This window comes from Schistocerca serialis, chromosome 9 (assembly GCF_023864345.2).
Source record: "Schistocerca serialis cubense isolate TAMUIC-IGC-003099 chromosome 9, iqSchSeri2.2, whole genome shotgun sequence".
NCBI classification, from domain to species: Eukaryota; Metazoa; Arthropoda; class Insecta; order Orthoptera; family Acrididae; genus Schistocerca; species Schistocerca serialis.
In genome coordinates, this window is record NC_064646.1 from 352,675,892 (window position 1) to 352,692,829 (window position 16,938).

Genomic DNA, 16,938 nt, shown 5'->3' on the forward strand with positions numbered 1-16,938 from the left:
TTCATATTTGTATTTTCTAAAATTATAATCTGCCATTGTAGGAGGTGTAATATATGGAATTGCTCATGTTAAAATTAATAATATGGAGATGCTTCGGGTTCTCAAATTGGAATCCGTGGAGAGAAGGTGATGTTCTCTTCAAGGAATGCTGTTGAGAAAATTTAGAGAATCAGCATTTGAAGCTTACTGCAGAATGATCCTAGTGCTGCCAACCTACATTTAGCTTAAGAACCACTAAAATAATGTTAAAGAAATTAGGGCCTGTATGGAGGCATATATGCAGTAATGTTTCCCTCTTTCTATGTGAGAGTCAAACAGAAAGGGAAATGACCAGTAGTGGTACAACATACTCTCTGCAACATACCATATGGTGGCTTGCTGAGAATGTAGATGATGATGATGATGATAATGATAATAATAATAATAATTGTTCTAGATTTTGTAGTAATATAAATAATGAATTCTTTGCAGCTGGATGTGAAAGAAGCTCCTGAAATACCAACAGAGCATCCTCAGTGGGAAATGTCAGATGAGGAGGAAGATGAACAAGAGGCTGAAGGAAGTGATGTGTCAGAGTTCACCACAGATGAGGATGTTGAAGATGATCAGGATTAACACAGTTTCAGGACAGATAGTACAGGTAAGAAGTGAGTGAGAGAGAGAGAGAGCATGCATGTACATTTTATTTTTTATACTGTACTTGTCAGTCTAATCATTTGTTTTAAAACAGAAGAAAATCTGAAATATGATTGACGATCTTAATGTGACAGACTTTTGTCATAGTGTCATAATACCATCTACCATTTACTGAGAGGAAATATCATTAAGATATCTGAAACATGGTAAATCTTCAAGGTTCATAGGATGCATTTATCATTTATTCAGTAGTAAATGATTTTGAGTGCTGGCACAAGGCCTGTGAGCTTACCTTAGCAGGAATCATACCTGGACCACAATCCTCATGTTATATAAAAAGTGTTTTATCATTGCCCTTCCTTTAATTTTTCGATTTACACTAAGTTTGTAACTCAAACACTTAAGATAGATGAAATATGTGCAGGATCCTTAAAATTTAATTGTCCTAGGTCACAGGAATGCTGTAACAGGGGAAGGTGCAGAAGGCAAAATTATCGATGTATGTAGGCAGAATGAAACAAATGAGTGAGTAGAGAGGCTTCTAAATTTCTACAGTATTTTTTATGTGGTTGAAATCAGCAAATGCTATCCTCAAGAATCACAAGAGGATAAGGTGAATAAAGCTGTGATTAACATGAAAGTTGGTACTTTCACTATATACTATGACACAACACTATACTGGGTGTAGTCCTATTGTAGGTGTTAAGCTGTTGCCTTCCTCTGACCTTTGAACAGGCTGACCCAGCCAGTTATAGGGGGGCCTAAAATTTAACATTACATTAACAAATTAACCATGGTACAGTTTGACATTTTTTCACATTGACAAACATTTCCAGAGGTGAAAAGAGAGATAAGTGACAAAAGTCCTAGGACAAACCAGGGTAGTTAACCAATGAACCACTCGAGAATAATGTATGCAGTAAAATGGCAGAAGATGGATGAATATCTTACTAGATTACACACTAGCTATACAAAGGTTTATAAATAATAGTGGACTGCAGTGCATACCTAAGTGTAGACAATAAATCAGATCATAACTTAGTATTGCTGAACAGTTAGCTGAAATCCAAATGTAGTATATGAAGAAGTGGAACGCTTAATGTTTAGAATAGAAAATGTTTAGAATGAAACAAAATGGGAATTCTCAGAGGCAGTGTCCAGTGACCTAAGTGAAAGTACCAATACTAGTTCAACTTAAGTTCAGTGTTATACAATATATAATGAAAGCAGAGGCACAAAAGCTGCAGAAATCACTAAAAATTCTCTGTCTTATTGATCAAGGTCAAAAATAGATTGCTAAGAAATGAAAGGAATGGATTAAATGAAAATGAATGAGAGACATATAAATAGAACAATGGAAGATCCAGGATGGAATAATGACGGTATTATGAAAAGGATAGATTGCTACTGACCATACTGTGGAAATGTTGAATCACAGGCAGGCACAACAAAAAGACTACTACACATGTAAGCTTTAAGACAGGAGGCCTTCTTCTGAAACAGGTAACACACACACACACACACATACACACGACCAACCACTGTCTCTGGCTACTGTTTCTGAAGGATGCAATCTGTTGTTATCCTACTTTAATGTGCTTTGTAGATTGTTCACTTTTTGCATAGGTTTATTTGCTTTTTTATAATTTTTGTTATGTTACTGTGTCTGTAATGTTATTGTAATGTAATTTTATTAACTTGCCAGTTGTCTTTTGTGGTTGGCACTGCTCCTTATGTAAACGCCACCAGGGCATAAGTTTCCTGCTGGCTTGTCTATGTTGTGACTCGATCTTTCAAAGCGCCGTTGCGCAGTTACACGCGTCCTCTACATGTGGCGCTGTCTGCCAGTCATGCAGCAGCAGCGCCACCTAAGCGGCCAGCCAGCCAGCAGACGCTAGACTCGGACTCAGTTATGATTTGACTGTTAAAGTGTACACACGTCTTACTCTGTTTACTTGATCTGTGACTTTCATGTATTGCGTCATTCTTGAAATATATTTGTTCAACTTGAAGTTATAACAGTTTATTCTTTCCTGTTAGGTGTCCATTTGTGTGTATGATGCACATCTACCTTAGATTTTACATGGATCATTTTTACTGTTGATAAGATTCCATATTATTTATATGGATCATTTTATTGTTTTCTAAGCCCTATGACTGTTTCTCTTTTCATGCAATATGTAACATGTAAGTTTATTTTATATTTCCACTATATGTAATTTTTGACGTTTCTTTTTTCTGTGAATATAACTTCCATGTATTGTAATATATCCTATTTGTAGGTGTTGTTACTTCTTCTCAGTAAGACAGGTTACATCTGTTGAAACCTAGGTAAATGTTTGAATAAACTTTTGACATGCAACTGGTTGGCTGAATGATTCTCATTGTATCCATGCAGGATTTTGATACACAGTAATAAAACATTCTAGTTCTGTAAAAGAATTTTGAAAGTTGCCTGGATGGGTAGAATGATGAATGTCAGTGGGCTGGAGTGGAGGAATGGAAAAAAGTTTGATGAATACAGAAGAAAACTTAACTAGATGGGTTGTATTTTGAGATATGATGAGTTATGTGTGCTATTTTGAAGATACAGTCAAGGGGTAAATTGCTAAGGATAAATCGACCTTGTTGGAAAGCCAGTGTTTGGATTGATGAGTTGAAAGGAGGAGGAATAATCTCAAATAAAACACAGAACTCTCATGTAATTAAACGTAAACAGCATAGAATGCGTTTGTCTAACTGAATAACTGCCATAATAACGCTTGAGAGTACAGAAAAAGTAAACTAATTGTTTATTCCTCCAGTAAAACACCAAGCAGTAGATAGGGTAACATAGTGGATCGACGCAAAAGATGGTAAAGTGTCAAACTTTTAGAATTAGATATTTCTCACTATAGTATTAGAGGCAACACAAAAAAGATATTGATAAAAGTGAGTTTTAATTGAAAAAAATTATTGAGAACAATCACTAAAAGATAACATCACAAAAAATGGAAATGATCGTATGGCGTCAGTGGCCGGGAGTTCCCAGGCGGGAAGTTCGGCTGCCAAGTGCAAGTCTTATTGAGTGCGATGCCACATTGGGTGACTTGCGCATCAACAGTGGGGATGAAATGATGATGATGATGATGATGATGATGATGACAGCATATCACCCAGTCCCTGATGGGAGAAAATCTCCCACCCCAGCCTGGAATTGAACTCGGGGCCCCCGTGCGTGGCCTTCCAATGCGTTGACCATTCAGCTAAGGGGATGGACATTACATCACAAAGTGGACCAGAAAGGAAATAAATAATTGAAAGCAAGTTTTGAAAAAAATTAAAATTTAAAATACTACACCAGCAGAGAGGGGCATAAAAATTTTCTATAGATTATAGGAAGACAAATGCCAAACTCATTTGGCAAATATTCTAATAATCAATGCAAGAGGAACTGTTGACGTGGCTGCAAAGTTCTCTGTAGGTGAGTAACAGGAGGAGGAAAGCTCTTTTAGCAATGAATACTCCAGTTATCGTTTATCTCTACACAGTCAGAGTACACCTCCATTCCTTAGCATTAAAATAACAATCAGAAGGGCTGCCCAGCACATAACCTTAAGCACTGCTGATAGTAACATACAAAAATAGATCACAGCACTCACAGTATTCTGAACCAGAGGTTCCTTCTTCAGAGAGGAAAGAAGAATTGGTTTTTAAAGAAAGGCATCAATTTTTCATCATAAGATTGTTCCCCATTCTGGCTTGAAGCAAAGTATTTTCAACTACACTTTTGTCTGTTTCATTCAGATTGCATTTATGATTGAAATGTTTGTGTTTATTTTCTGAAATTTCACACATAAACACACATCATTTCATGATTTGTAGAATTTCTTACTCAGTTTGTTGTGTTTGTTGCCGGGTGTGGAATATTTTGATCTAGAAAATATTTTGTTTTGGCTGTGTTGTCTGCTTCCCAATGTAATTTACATTTTTTGTTCTGTTATTGTTGGAACTGTTATTTCACTTATTGCTGAATGTCATTTTTCATCTGCCTATGTTATTATTCAGTGCTCTCATGTACTGAGCGTACTAAAATTTAATAATTTAGAAAAAATGTTGTTGTTTCAGATCTGTACAATGTACTGAAGAAAGCAGAAGTATGACGCTTGAGCTGCATGTCATATGGAGTTATGGAGTTACTCTCTCATGACACATAGACAGTACATGTGAACTGTTATACTTAATTTATTTGTTGTATTTGTATAATTTCCATGGGTGTGTTTTGTGTAAAGCAAATCTTTTTGCATTTTTTGTGTACATCATTGCCCAACCACAGAGCAGCATTTTCGTGTATGGTTCAGTGACTACTTCTTAAAACATTCAAAGTGATAACAAGATTTGAGTGTTACCTCTCTCTCTCTCTCTCTCTCTCTCTCTCTCTCTCTCTCTCTCTCTCTCTCTCCCCTCCTTTGTTCTCTCTCTGTGGATGCGCTCATGCTGTTGAAGTGGAATGTGTGTCTGAGTCTGTTGCAAAAAAATGGAGTTGGGACTATCATTTAATCATTCCTTGCTCGTACAGAATTAGTATGAAATGTTTTCTCTTGGATTCCTAAATGCAGCTTGTTTTGGCTTCCATTGAAAGCCATGTTTGTAATAGACAGTCTAGTTTTTTATGTCACCATAGTCCCTTTTGTTCCTTTGTGACTGAACAGAGACAGGGGAAGGTTTTGCACATTATCTTGTAGTGAGGTATTTTTATTTTTGAAATAATAGGGTATTCATCTTTTTTATTGCTTTTTATGCTTGCCTGTGATTAGTGTGTGTAATGATTGGATCAGTGAAATTCGTACTCTAAAGAAAAGAGGACAGCAACTTTTTAAGTAGATGTCAATACATGTGTTCAGAAACCGAATATGGTATTATCCAGAGAAAATATGTAGAGTAATGTGGCATGTTTGTTTTTTATCCAATGTCAGAAGTTTAAAAATGATTTCAAAGGAATCATATTATTATTGCGTAAGGAATAAAAAGCAGTGGAGCCTATTTGTGATTTATTGTGTTTAGTCACTCCTCATTTCATTGTGAGGGGGAGGAAAATCCTCAAATCACATTGAATTGTATTTCAATTTTGAGATCTTTGTTCTTCATTTTTGTCTGTGCTGTTAAACAGGGAAACTCCACAAGGTCATGAGTAATTTCAGCAAAAAACTATGCCTCTAAATTGGTTGGAGGTCAAATCAAAGATCCTATTTTTGAACATACATTTCTCTACAACTATGAGGTTGGTGCTATATCCAGTACTGCTCCCATTCCCAAACAGGCCTGCATTTGTATGAGGACCTATAATATATTTTTAACTTATTTGATTGTGAATCAGTTTATGTAAGTGAAAGAATGAAATTAATGTTGAAGCATTTTTATTTGATAAAAGAAAAGGTAAAACAATATAATATTGTATATATGATAACGCAACAATGTACTGTAGAAACAAAAATGTTATAATTTGTGGGTGTTGAGTAACTATTGATGTTAAATATGAGACTGTATTTTCTCAAAGGTGTTTATAAACGTCATATAATACATTGGGCATGAGCCTAAACTTTTATAATTTTATTTCTGTTTTACCTTGTGTATTGTATGTTAAACTGGGGACCTAGAAACGCCGGAGAGTCTTTGCCCCGCTGTAGCCCTCAGTGGTTCACAACCCCACAACAGGCCACAGCAGTCCACCCACCTCACCACCGCCCCGCACCGAATCCAGGGTTTTTGTGTGGTTTGGCCTGCCAGGATCATCTCATACTCATACCAGACAAGTGTAACCCTAAATGTTTGCGAGGTAGAGTAATTATGGTGTACGCGTACGTGGAGGCAGTTTTTGCACAGCATTGCCGACATAGTGTAACTGAGGTGGAATAAGGGAAACCAGCCCACATTTGCCAAGGTAGATAGAAAACCGCCGTAAAAACCATCCACAGGCTGGCCAGCACACTGGACCTTGACACTAATCTACCAGGCAGATTCGTGCCGAGCACACCTCCCACTCAGGAATCAGCGCATTGGACCACGCGGCTAGCTGGGAGGCTATTTTACCTTACTTGCCTGAAAATGCAGCTCTTCACTTACACACACACATAAAGTTTCTCAGAAGCTATATTTATGGTAATTTCCTAGTAATTGTTTAAATGCAGTGAATTAGTGCTGCCTAAAGTGCAGAGGCCAAACTGAAACTTCAGTGCATTCACATTGTTCACTGCAAACATCTTCCAGTAGTGAGTCAGAAAATCTCCACATTGTAAACCGACAGTCAGCTCAAGGCATTACTGATCGTGAAGTATAATGGCACAGCAGTTGTTTCTAGTGAGCACGTTATTTCTAATCTAGGTAGGCTGATAACTACAAGGGATAATGCTCAAGGTTTAACCAATAATTATAATGCTTGCAGCTTCCTCTGGCAGACAGATATAACTGTTATAAACAATTCTCAACATGTTGAGAATATAGGACAGTGTTCAGTGCACAAATAATTTCACCAGTAAACTTGTGTTAAAACAAATGATCATACTATTATGAATTGCCTGATCAATAATCTGATTTATAGTCTCTGTTTTATTTTCATACATCACCATAATGCACCCCCTTCGGAGTGGGTATCACTTGATGTCAGTTGTGAATTCAGTTGGGAATTTCACCACATGTCCTGGTTAGTATCTTCCTGGGACACTTTGGATAATCTCATATCCTAGTTAGCTTACAGCTGATCAATGGTTTTGGATGCTCATGTGCAATGCCATCGAGAAGAAAAACGCCTTGTTTGAGTCAGTCAATAGAAATGTTGACTCATCTATCTTTAATATTATTGGTGAAAAACTTGGGTATATGACAAATCAAATTGTGAGGAACTATTGTGCAAGTTCACATGGTTTGTGTGCATCTGAGATCTTTGTGGATGAAAGGAGTTTCTGTGGCCGCCTTGCTGTAATCTGTAGGTTTCGACCAATGTGTCCATTTCTTCCGTTTTGTATGAAAGTGGTGGAAGGTCAGTGTCTGATGTGATTTGACGTCTCCAGCTAATTTCAATATTGTACCATACATCATTTCCACCACTGTAGAGTATTTTTTGCTTTTGGAGGCCTGGCAACTGTGATTTAGGCAGCTGAATAATATTGTGGTTCAACTCATATTGGACTTTTTGCTTTGTAATATACAGTTTGTGTATATCTAATCTGTGAGGCTTATAAAAGACTGGAAAGTTGGTTGACATCGAGATGTAATGCTTAACTTAATGTTTAACTTCTTTTGGCATGACACAGGAGTTTGGCGACATGTATATGTCCCCTATATCTGGCCGCTGAGGCTAGATTTAGTTGCTTTTTGTCCGAAAATTTAAATGTATAGCTGTTGTCCTTATTTCACCTGTCTTCAACTTAACATGTCCTCTATATGGCAAGTAGCAATCTGTCCTTTTAAAATTTAGAGGAAATATGAAAGCAATTAATTCCTTCAGTTGCTTCAATATATACTACATTCAACAGAGTGGTGTTATCAGTTACACTTTTGTTCTTGAGATCAATCAAAATGTGTAAATGAGTGTCTGGAGGTTTCCGGTGATTAAGGGTGGTAGTGTGGTACTGGTGTGCAAGAATCACACTCCCCCTTGGCTATTGAACTTACTTGGAGTTGCTTCGCCGATCTTCTTTTCAGGATAGCCGGCTGCGATGTCCTGTACATCTTCTTCTCCGAAGATAAGAAGCTACTTTGGAGAAATATTTTATACTTTTAAAATAACTCCGTACACTCGATAATACTTTGAACTCAATCACACTGTATTTGGATCATACATAACAGTTTTCATACAACTAAAACATTTTTCGTAAGCTTGACACTTTCTGGTCTGTCAGAAACTATCACTTTTATTTTTCCATAAGTACAGTCTACAAATCTCTCCAAGTTTAACAAGACAACTGTCCGGACCTTGCGAAAGTATGAGAATGAATGAATAAGTAATTGTCTCTTCTCTACTTTCAACAACATTCAAAATGTTCACACAATAATGTTTGACTTCGCACAGAGTACAGTGTGTTTATTCCTTGAGCTGGACGTGTAACTTCTTAGGCGGGCTCGGCGACTACCTGCCCATGCTGATCATCCGTCCAATACACGGCCGTCGTGCACACACATAATTGTGGTGCAGTAGACAAAGTTCTACTTTACCACACTCATCTCTAAAATAACGCGTGTTCAAGACGTTGGAAGAATTTACCCTGAAATTCTCAAGGCACTACCTATCCCTCCCCTTAGCTCGAACACACAATATTTTATACATGTTTGTTATGTACATCAATACTGTATTCGTATATTACTACTTTACGTTTCCATCAATTTATATAACTTTTTTTTAGCCATCGGGTACTTCGTTTATAACTCTCTTTCCTTTTCCGTGTTAATACCATTATAATCATGGACTTTTTGATCAATGTAAACTTTGTAAGGACAAGAATCTTTCTGTTCCCTTTCCATTTGTAAACTCCAAGTGCGCATTACCCAAACGTATGCTGTTATTTACCCTTAATACTTCGCGTACTACTTTTTCTAAGTATGGATTTATTCAATACCTTTTACAATCTGGAGGAACTCTGGGTAAATAAAGGTGTTCTTTTCAACACATGTAAATTCACACAAACATACAATGCGAGTAGAAACGAGAATTCAAACTTACCAGAATAGTCCCTACAAAATGTGTGATTTTTGTCACGCTACTGCCCTTTCCCTTTAGGCACAGTACCTATACATCACCCACAGGTTAATACTATGAAAGCACTTCCTCGTTCCGTTTTGGTAAGTACACCCCTTTAAACAAATTCCTAATATACTATGGTACAGGTCAATCCCCTTCTTGTTACCCTGCCTGCACAGTATAGGTCAACCTTTCTTAGGTCTGCCTACCTGCCCTTTTCCATCCAATAAATGCTGAGTGTGCCCTCCTCCTTACACTGGCTTCTCAATACTTTCTTTAAACCTTTAGAGTCCTCCATTACTTTTTCAGTTCTGTGTTCCCAGTAGATATCACACTTGGAAATATTATTTAATACACATACACACACACACCTACATATATTCTGCTTGTCCCATTATCCTACAGTTCATCAGAATAGTCGTTAGACTGACACCAATTCTGTCCACTTAAGTATACAATGTATGAGGTGCATTCAAGTTCTAAGGCCTCCGATTTTTTTTCTAATTAACTACTCACCCGAAATCGATGAAACTGGCGTTACTTTTTGATGTAATCGCCCTGCAGACGTAAACATTTTCACAACGCTGACACCATGATTCCATGGCAGTGGCGAAGGCTTCTTTAGGAGTTTGTTTTGACCACTGGAAAATCGCTGAGGCAATAGCAGCACGGCTGGTGAATGTGCAGCCACGGAGAGTGTCTTTCATTGTTGGAAAAAGTCACTAGGAGCCAAGTCAGGTTAGTAGGGAGCGTGAGGAATCACTTCAAAGTTGTTATCACGAAGAAACTGTTGCGTAACGTTAACTCGATGTGCGGGTGCATTGTCTTGGTGAAACAGCACACACGCAGCCCTTCCCGGACGTTTTTGTTGCAGTGCAGGAAGGAATTTGTTCTTCAAAACATTTTCGTAGGATGCACCTGTTACCGTAGTGCCCTTTGGAACGCAATGGGTAAGGATTACACCCTCGCTGTCCCAGAACATGGACACCATCATTTTTTCAGCACTGGCGGTTTCCCGAAATTTTTTTGGTGGCGGTGAATCTGTGTGCTTCCATTGAGCTGACTGGCACTTTGTTTCTGGATTGAAAAATGGCATCCACGTCTCATCCATTGTCATAACCGATGAAAAGAAAGTCCCATTCATGCTGTCGTTGTGCGTCAACATTGCTTGGCAACATGCCACACGGGCAGCCATGTGGTCGTCCGTCAGCATTCGTGGCACCCACCTGGATGACACTTTTTGCATTTTCAGGTCGTCATGCAGGATTGTGTGCACAGAACCCACAGAAATGCCAACTCTGGAGGCGATTTGTTCAACAGTCATTCGGCGATCCCCCAAAACAATTCTCTCCACTTTCTCGATCATGTCATCAGACCGGCTTGTGCGAGCCCGAGGTTGTTTCGGTTTGTTGTCACACGATGTTCTGCCTTCATTAAACTGTCGCACCCACGAACGCACTTTCGACACATCCATAACTCCATCACCACATGTCTCCTTCAACTGTCGATGAATTTCAATTGGTTTCACACCACGCAAATTCAGAAAACGAATGATTGCACGCTGTTCAAGTAAGGAAAACGTCGCCATTTTAAGTATTTAAAACAGTTCTCATTCTCGCCGCTGGCGGTAAAATTCCATCTGCCGTATGGTGCTGCCATCTCTGGGACGTATTGACAATGAACGCGGCCTCATTTTAAAACAATGCGCATGTTTCTATCTATTTCCAGTCCGGAGAAAAAAAATCGGAGGCCTTAGAACTTGAATGCACCTCGTAGCATAACGAATCACAGTATGTTCCTCCTCCTCCTCTCATGTACACATACTAGTGTAATACTGTCATCATAACCATAAATACTCTTAGCCTCTTACATATATAAATATATCCCTGTACGTAACAAACAGTATGTTCCTCCGCCTCTCATGTGCACATACTAGTGTAATACTGTCATCATAACCATAAATAGTCTTAGCTCTTACATATATAAATATATACCTGTACATAACTTTACGTGATGTGGAACTGTCACCTCACATAATCAGGCGCACATACCTATCACTAGGTGCACACTTTTCTCCCTCCAACACATGATGGTTCCCACATTATCTTAAACTGTACTCTTCCTGTTTGTCTTTGTGTTTCATTGTATGTATGTGTATGGGTAGTCGTGTAGCCTGATTCTTCAGTCAACTTATGGAAAATATGTTGAAGGTTATAGAAAACCATGGAAATTGAGGAGGACTCCAGCAATAGAAGTTTATGCATATGGACAGAGGGAAAGATAGACTGGTACTCAAAAGAGAAGTAAGAAAGGAAAAAGTAGAAATGGTTGCTAAGATCGAAGAGTAGAAAGAAAATAGCCCCTTCCCACCCCCCTTCCCCAGGATCCCCAATTTGCCGGTACTTGAGTGAGAAGCCGGAAGAGGTATGATGTTAAATGTCTCGTGCAGAACAGACATTCTCACCTTCACCTTGGAAGTCCCCAAAGAAAGATCTTAGCAACTCCTATGGAACAGCAATGGTGAAGAATCAATCATACTTGTCTGCGAGGGTCGTTTGAAATGTGTGGTGTGGTGTGGGGTGTGTGTGTGTGTGTGTGTGTGTGTGTGTGTGTGTGTGTGTGTGTGTGTGTGTGTGTATCATTCACATCATTTTTCACAAAGGATGTAAAATATTCGATTGTAAGTAAAAAAAACTATGTAACATATCATTGCAAATATAGAAATATTCATATTATATTGTATTCTCCAATTTTTTTCTGTTGCCATCCATGATTTGTTGTAGAATCATGGAACATATTTTGTGTTCAGACATAATGACCTTTCTAGACTCTGAGAGGCTCATCTGCAGAAACCAGCACAGTCTTAGGAAACATCGGTCATGCAAGACACAGCTGACCCTCTTTGTGCATGACATACAACAGGCTCTAAATACTGGCTCCCAGATTGACGCCATATTTCTCGACTTTCGAAAGGCGTTTAACTCAGTTCCGCACTGTTGCTTGCTACAAAAAGCGCATGCTTACGGTCTATCCAGTGACATATGCGGTTGGATAGAAAGTTTTCTAACAGACAGGGAGCAGTATGTCATCCTGAACGGGGTAACTTCAACAGAAGCAAGAGTAACTTCAGGTGTGCCCCAGGGCAGCGTAATAGGTCCTCTGCTTTTTACGATTTACATAAACGATCTGGTTGATGGTATTGACAGCAGCCTTAGACTGTTTGCTGATGATGCTATAGTCTACAGGAAAGTAGTATCACATGAAAGTTGTAAACAAATCAGTGAGGGTTTGCAGAAAATAAATGCGTGGTGTAATAACTGGCAGTTATCTCTCAATATTAGTAAGTGTAACCTACTGCATATAACAAGGCGAAAATCCTCATTAATGTATGAGTACAAAATAAATGATCAGTCTTTGGTAGCGGTAACATCAGTCAAGTATCTGGGTGTGACTATTCGAAATGATCTCAAATGGAATGATGAGATTACACAAGTAACGGGTAAGGCGAACCCTAGATTGCTGTTTATTGGTAGAATCCAGAAGCGATGCAGTCCTTCAACAAAGGAAATAGCTTACAATATGTTAATTCGTCCAGTCTTGGAGCATTGTTCATGTGTATGGGACCCTTACCAGTTGGGTCTGATTCAAGAAATTGAGAAGGTCCATAGGAGAGTGGCAAGATTCATGACTGGTACATTTAGCCATCGCGAGAGAGTTACAAATCTCATAGAAAGTTTGAAGTGGGACACACTTGCAGATAGACGACGTGCTAAACAGAAGGGGCTGCTCGCTAAATTCCGAAATCCAATCTTCACCGATGATGTAGAGCATATATTATTACCACCAACTTTCAAATCGCATAATGATCAACATTCAAAGATAAGGGAAATAAGAGCTCGTACTGACGTGTTCAGAAAGTCATTTTTCCCTCGTGCGATCTGCGAGTGGAACAGAGGGGGGGAAATATGTCTTCGGCGCGAATTGTGCCCTCCGCCACACACCCCTTGCTGGCTGCGGAGTATATATGTAGATGTAGAATACCTCTGCACACAGGTTTGTATGGAAAACTGGTGAAGAGATTACTTTCAAAGACTACTTTCGGCAAAAATAAAACCTAACTATGATCGGGTTTGAGATCTTTGACGGCTAGAGTGGAGCATTCTGTCAACTCACCTTTACATCAAGACTAGAGCAGAGCATGCTGTCAGTTCACATTTTATGATATATTACCCAATGTTTCGATCTTGACTCAATGTAACAACCCAATTCATCATTTTATCATTTAACATCTCAAATTTATAATTTAAACCTTCGCCCTGTGCTTCTAACTTTTCACTTAAAGTAGTACTTATTTCATTTCTCAAAGAGTCAATTTGAGCAGTTGAAGTTACACTCTGTGCTCCTAACTTTTCACTTAAAGTAGCACTCTGTGCTTCTAGTTTTTCATTTAAAACAACGTTTTGATCTCTTATTTCGTTCCTCACAGAGGAAATTTGAGCAGTGGCGGCTGCACTTTGCCCATCTATTTTTTCACTTAACAAAGCATTCTGAGCATCTAATTTGGTATTTAACTTAGTATTCTTCAGACTTAGTCCCTTAATTAAATTTGCTACTTCAGTCCAGTCTGGCATGACCTTAGTCACTGTCATCGCCATGGCTGGTTCTACAGTTTCTGTAGGTTGTTGTTCCTCCTCCATAGTCCTAAGTTTCTTTGATCTTGTGATCATTAAAAAAAAAATCACCTCTGTAAATAATGACCACCCTAGTTTACATTCAAATAGTTATTATCTTGAGCTCACCCGGCATAGGATTGTAGGTTGCATCGATGAGGTGTAGAAACAGCACCGGTGAACCGCACAGGTGCCGGCAGCGTCAAATGTTGGTCGTGACGTCAACATTGGCGGGCGCAAAGTCAGCAACTCAAACAGCAACCAGCAATGATGGTGGGTTACTGCGACTGCGTCAGCTGATTATTGCATCGGTGTCGGCTGGTTACTTCGTGTGTGAGGATTGCTTCCTCCCCACAACCAAATATTCTTAATTGAATCTTGCAGACTAATTTTTTCGTCTCATTATTATATATTGCTATGGCAACTCTCAACTTTTTCTCATCTCAATCTTCTTCAAAAAAATTCCTCCTAGTTTCCGGTGATTAAGGGTGGTAGTGTGGTACTGGTGTGCAAGAATCACACTCCCCCTTGGCTATTGAACTTACTTGAAGTTGCTTCGCCGATCTTCTTTTCAGAATAGCCGGCTGCAATGTCCTGTACAACTTCTTCTCTGAAGATAAGATGCTACTTTGGAGGAATTTTTTATACTTTTAAAATAACTCCGTACACTCGATAATACTTTGAACTCAATCACACTGTATTTTCATCACACATAACAGTTTTCATACAACTAAAACATTTTTCGTAAGCTTGACACTTTCTGGTCTGTCAGAAACTATCACTTTTATTTTTCCATAAGTACAGTCTACAAACCTCTCCCAAGTTTAACAAGACAACTGTCCGGACCTTAGGAAAGTAAGAGAATCAATGAATAAGTAATTGTCTCTTCTCTTCTTTCAACAACATTCAAAATGTTCACACAATAATGTTTGACGTCACACTGAGAACAGCGCGTTTATTCCTTGAGCTGAATTAATAGAGGGAAACATTCCACGTGGGAAAAATATGTCTAAAAACCAAGATGATGTGACTTACCAAACGAAAGCGCTGGCACGTCGATAGACACACAAACAAACACAAACATACACACAAAATTCAAGCTTTCGCACAAACTGTTGCCTCATCAGGAAAGAGGGAAGGAGAGGGAAAGACGAAAGGATGTGGGTTTTAAGGGAGAGGGTAAGGAGTCATTTCAATCCCGGGAGCGGAAAGACTTACCTTAGGGGGAAAAAAGGACGGGTATACACTCGCGCGCGCGCGCGCGCCCACACACACACACACACACACACACATCCATCCAGACACAAGCAGACATATTTAAATATGTCTGCTTGTGTCTGTATATGTGTGGATGGATATGTGTGCGAGTGTATACCCGTTCTTTTTTCCCCCTAAGGTAAGTCTTTCCACTCCCGGGATTGGAATGACTCCTTACCCTCTCCCTTAAAACCCACATCCTTTCGTCTTTCCCTCTCCTTCCCTCTTTCCTGATAAGGCAACAGTTTGTTGCGAAAGCTTGAATTTTGTGTGTATGTTTGTGTTTGTTTGTGTGTCTATCGACGTGCCAGCGCTTTCGTTTGGTAAGTCACATCATCTTGGTTTTTAGACACATTCCTTGAGCTGGACGTATAACTTCTTAGGCGGGCTCGGCGACTACCTGCCCACGCCGATCATCCGTCTGATACACGTCTGTCCTGCATAGTAGACACAATTCTACTTTACCACATTCATCTCTAAAACAACGCGTGGGAATACGAGCGTCTCTTAGAATTTACCCCAAAATTCTCGAGGCACTACAAGTGGACAGTTGCCTTGATGGGAAATAACCTTTACATAGTACATTTTCAAACTAGGTCAACATCCAGTAACGCTGAACTGTAGGTTGGAATCTGAGAACCATTTGTTGTAAACAGTTAACATCCAGCCACTTTTTTAATTTCATTTTTTTGTTTTTATTCTTTGGGTCACTTTTTGTTGCGAGTAGAACAGAGATGTTTGCTGCTCTATCTACAAAACACAATCGTGTGTTTAGTTGCTTTCTGTAATAAATAAGTGATACTGTCAACCTGTGACAACTTGTTTGGTGAGCCTGTTGAATAAGCCTCCTGTTGTTTCCCTGATTCTCCCCGTTCACAAGGCAGAATGTATTTTTTTAGCCTATAGTCTACAACAAAATGAAAATATTTGTGCCAGTACTTCCTCAATCAGCTTGTGCTTCTGCTATGAGACTGGTGTAGCCCATGATTAACCCTCTTCTTTTCCAGTTGACATTTTTGTTCTAAGATTTTTAAGCACAATTTACATAACCAGAACATCTGCTCTATAGCTGATAATATCTTCTACTTGTAGTTGACTTAATTTCATTAACATATCATACTTTCATAATTTTATTAGCAATGAAAGCAATTTCATACACATCTTCCTCACAGATAGTTTAAATATTTTGAACATGACAGGGAAGTATACCTAACAATAAAATTTAACATTGTATCGCACACATTCTTCCCTGGATAACCTTCAATTTTTAACAACAGTTGACTTCGTTTTAAGTAGCCTGACTTCAGTTCATTGTTTTTTATTTTTTTTTTAGTTTGATATTCTTTGGCACCATCAGTTTGCCTGTTACATGTTCCAAACCACTTTCAGCTCATTTTCATTACATTTTCCTCACCTAAAATCAAATTTGCTCTGTTAATTCCTTTGATTCCTTATTTCAACTTAATATGCACTGAAGGCAAATGGTACGATTCCATCAACAAAACTGAGGTGATTCAGATATATTTTGTTAACTAATATTGTTTTTTTCATTTGCCCTGTTTAGATACCTGAAAACTTCAACTCTGGTTCTTTAGAATATTTTCGGTGATTTGTCTCTTTGGCTGATTTCTCTTTCAAATTCCATTCTACACTTTCATTCAT

The 16,938-nt window shown here is 38.7% G+C and overlaps 1 protein-coding gene across 1 annotated transcript in view; it reads left to right on the plus strand.

The window, feature by feature from the left end:
- LOC126419263 (translocation protein SEC63 homolog) overlaps positions 1-6,214 on the plus strand; it is a 172,494-nt gene extending 166,280 nt beyond the window's left edge. Inside the window, exons 16-17 of the mRNA XM_050086421.1 lie at positions 472-640; positions 4,744-6,214. Of these exons, the coding sequence (XP_049942378.1) occupies positions 472-615 (144 nt within the window). The 3' untranslated portion in view covers positions 616-640; positions 4,744-6,214. The remainder of the gene's footprint in view (positions 1-471; positions 641-4,743) is intronic.
- The last annotated feature ends 10,724 nt before the right edge of the window (positions 6,215-16,938 follow it).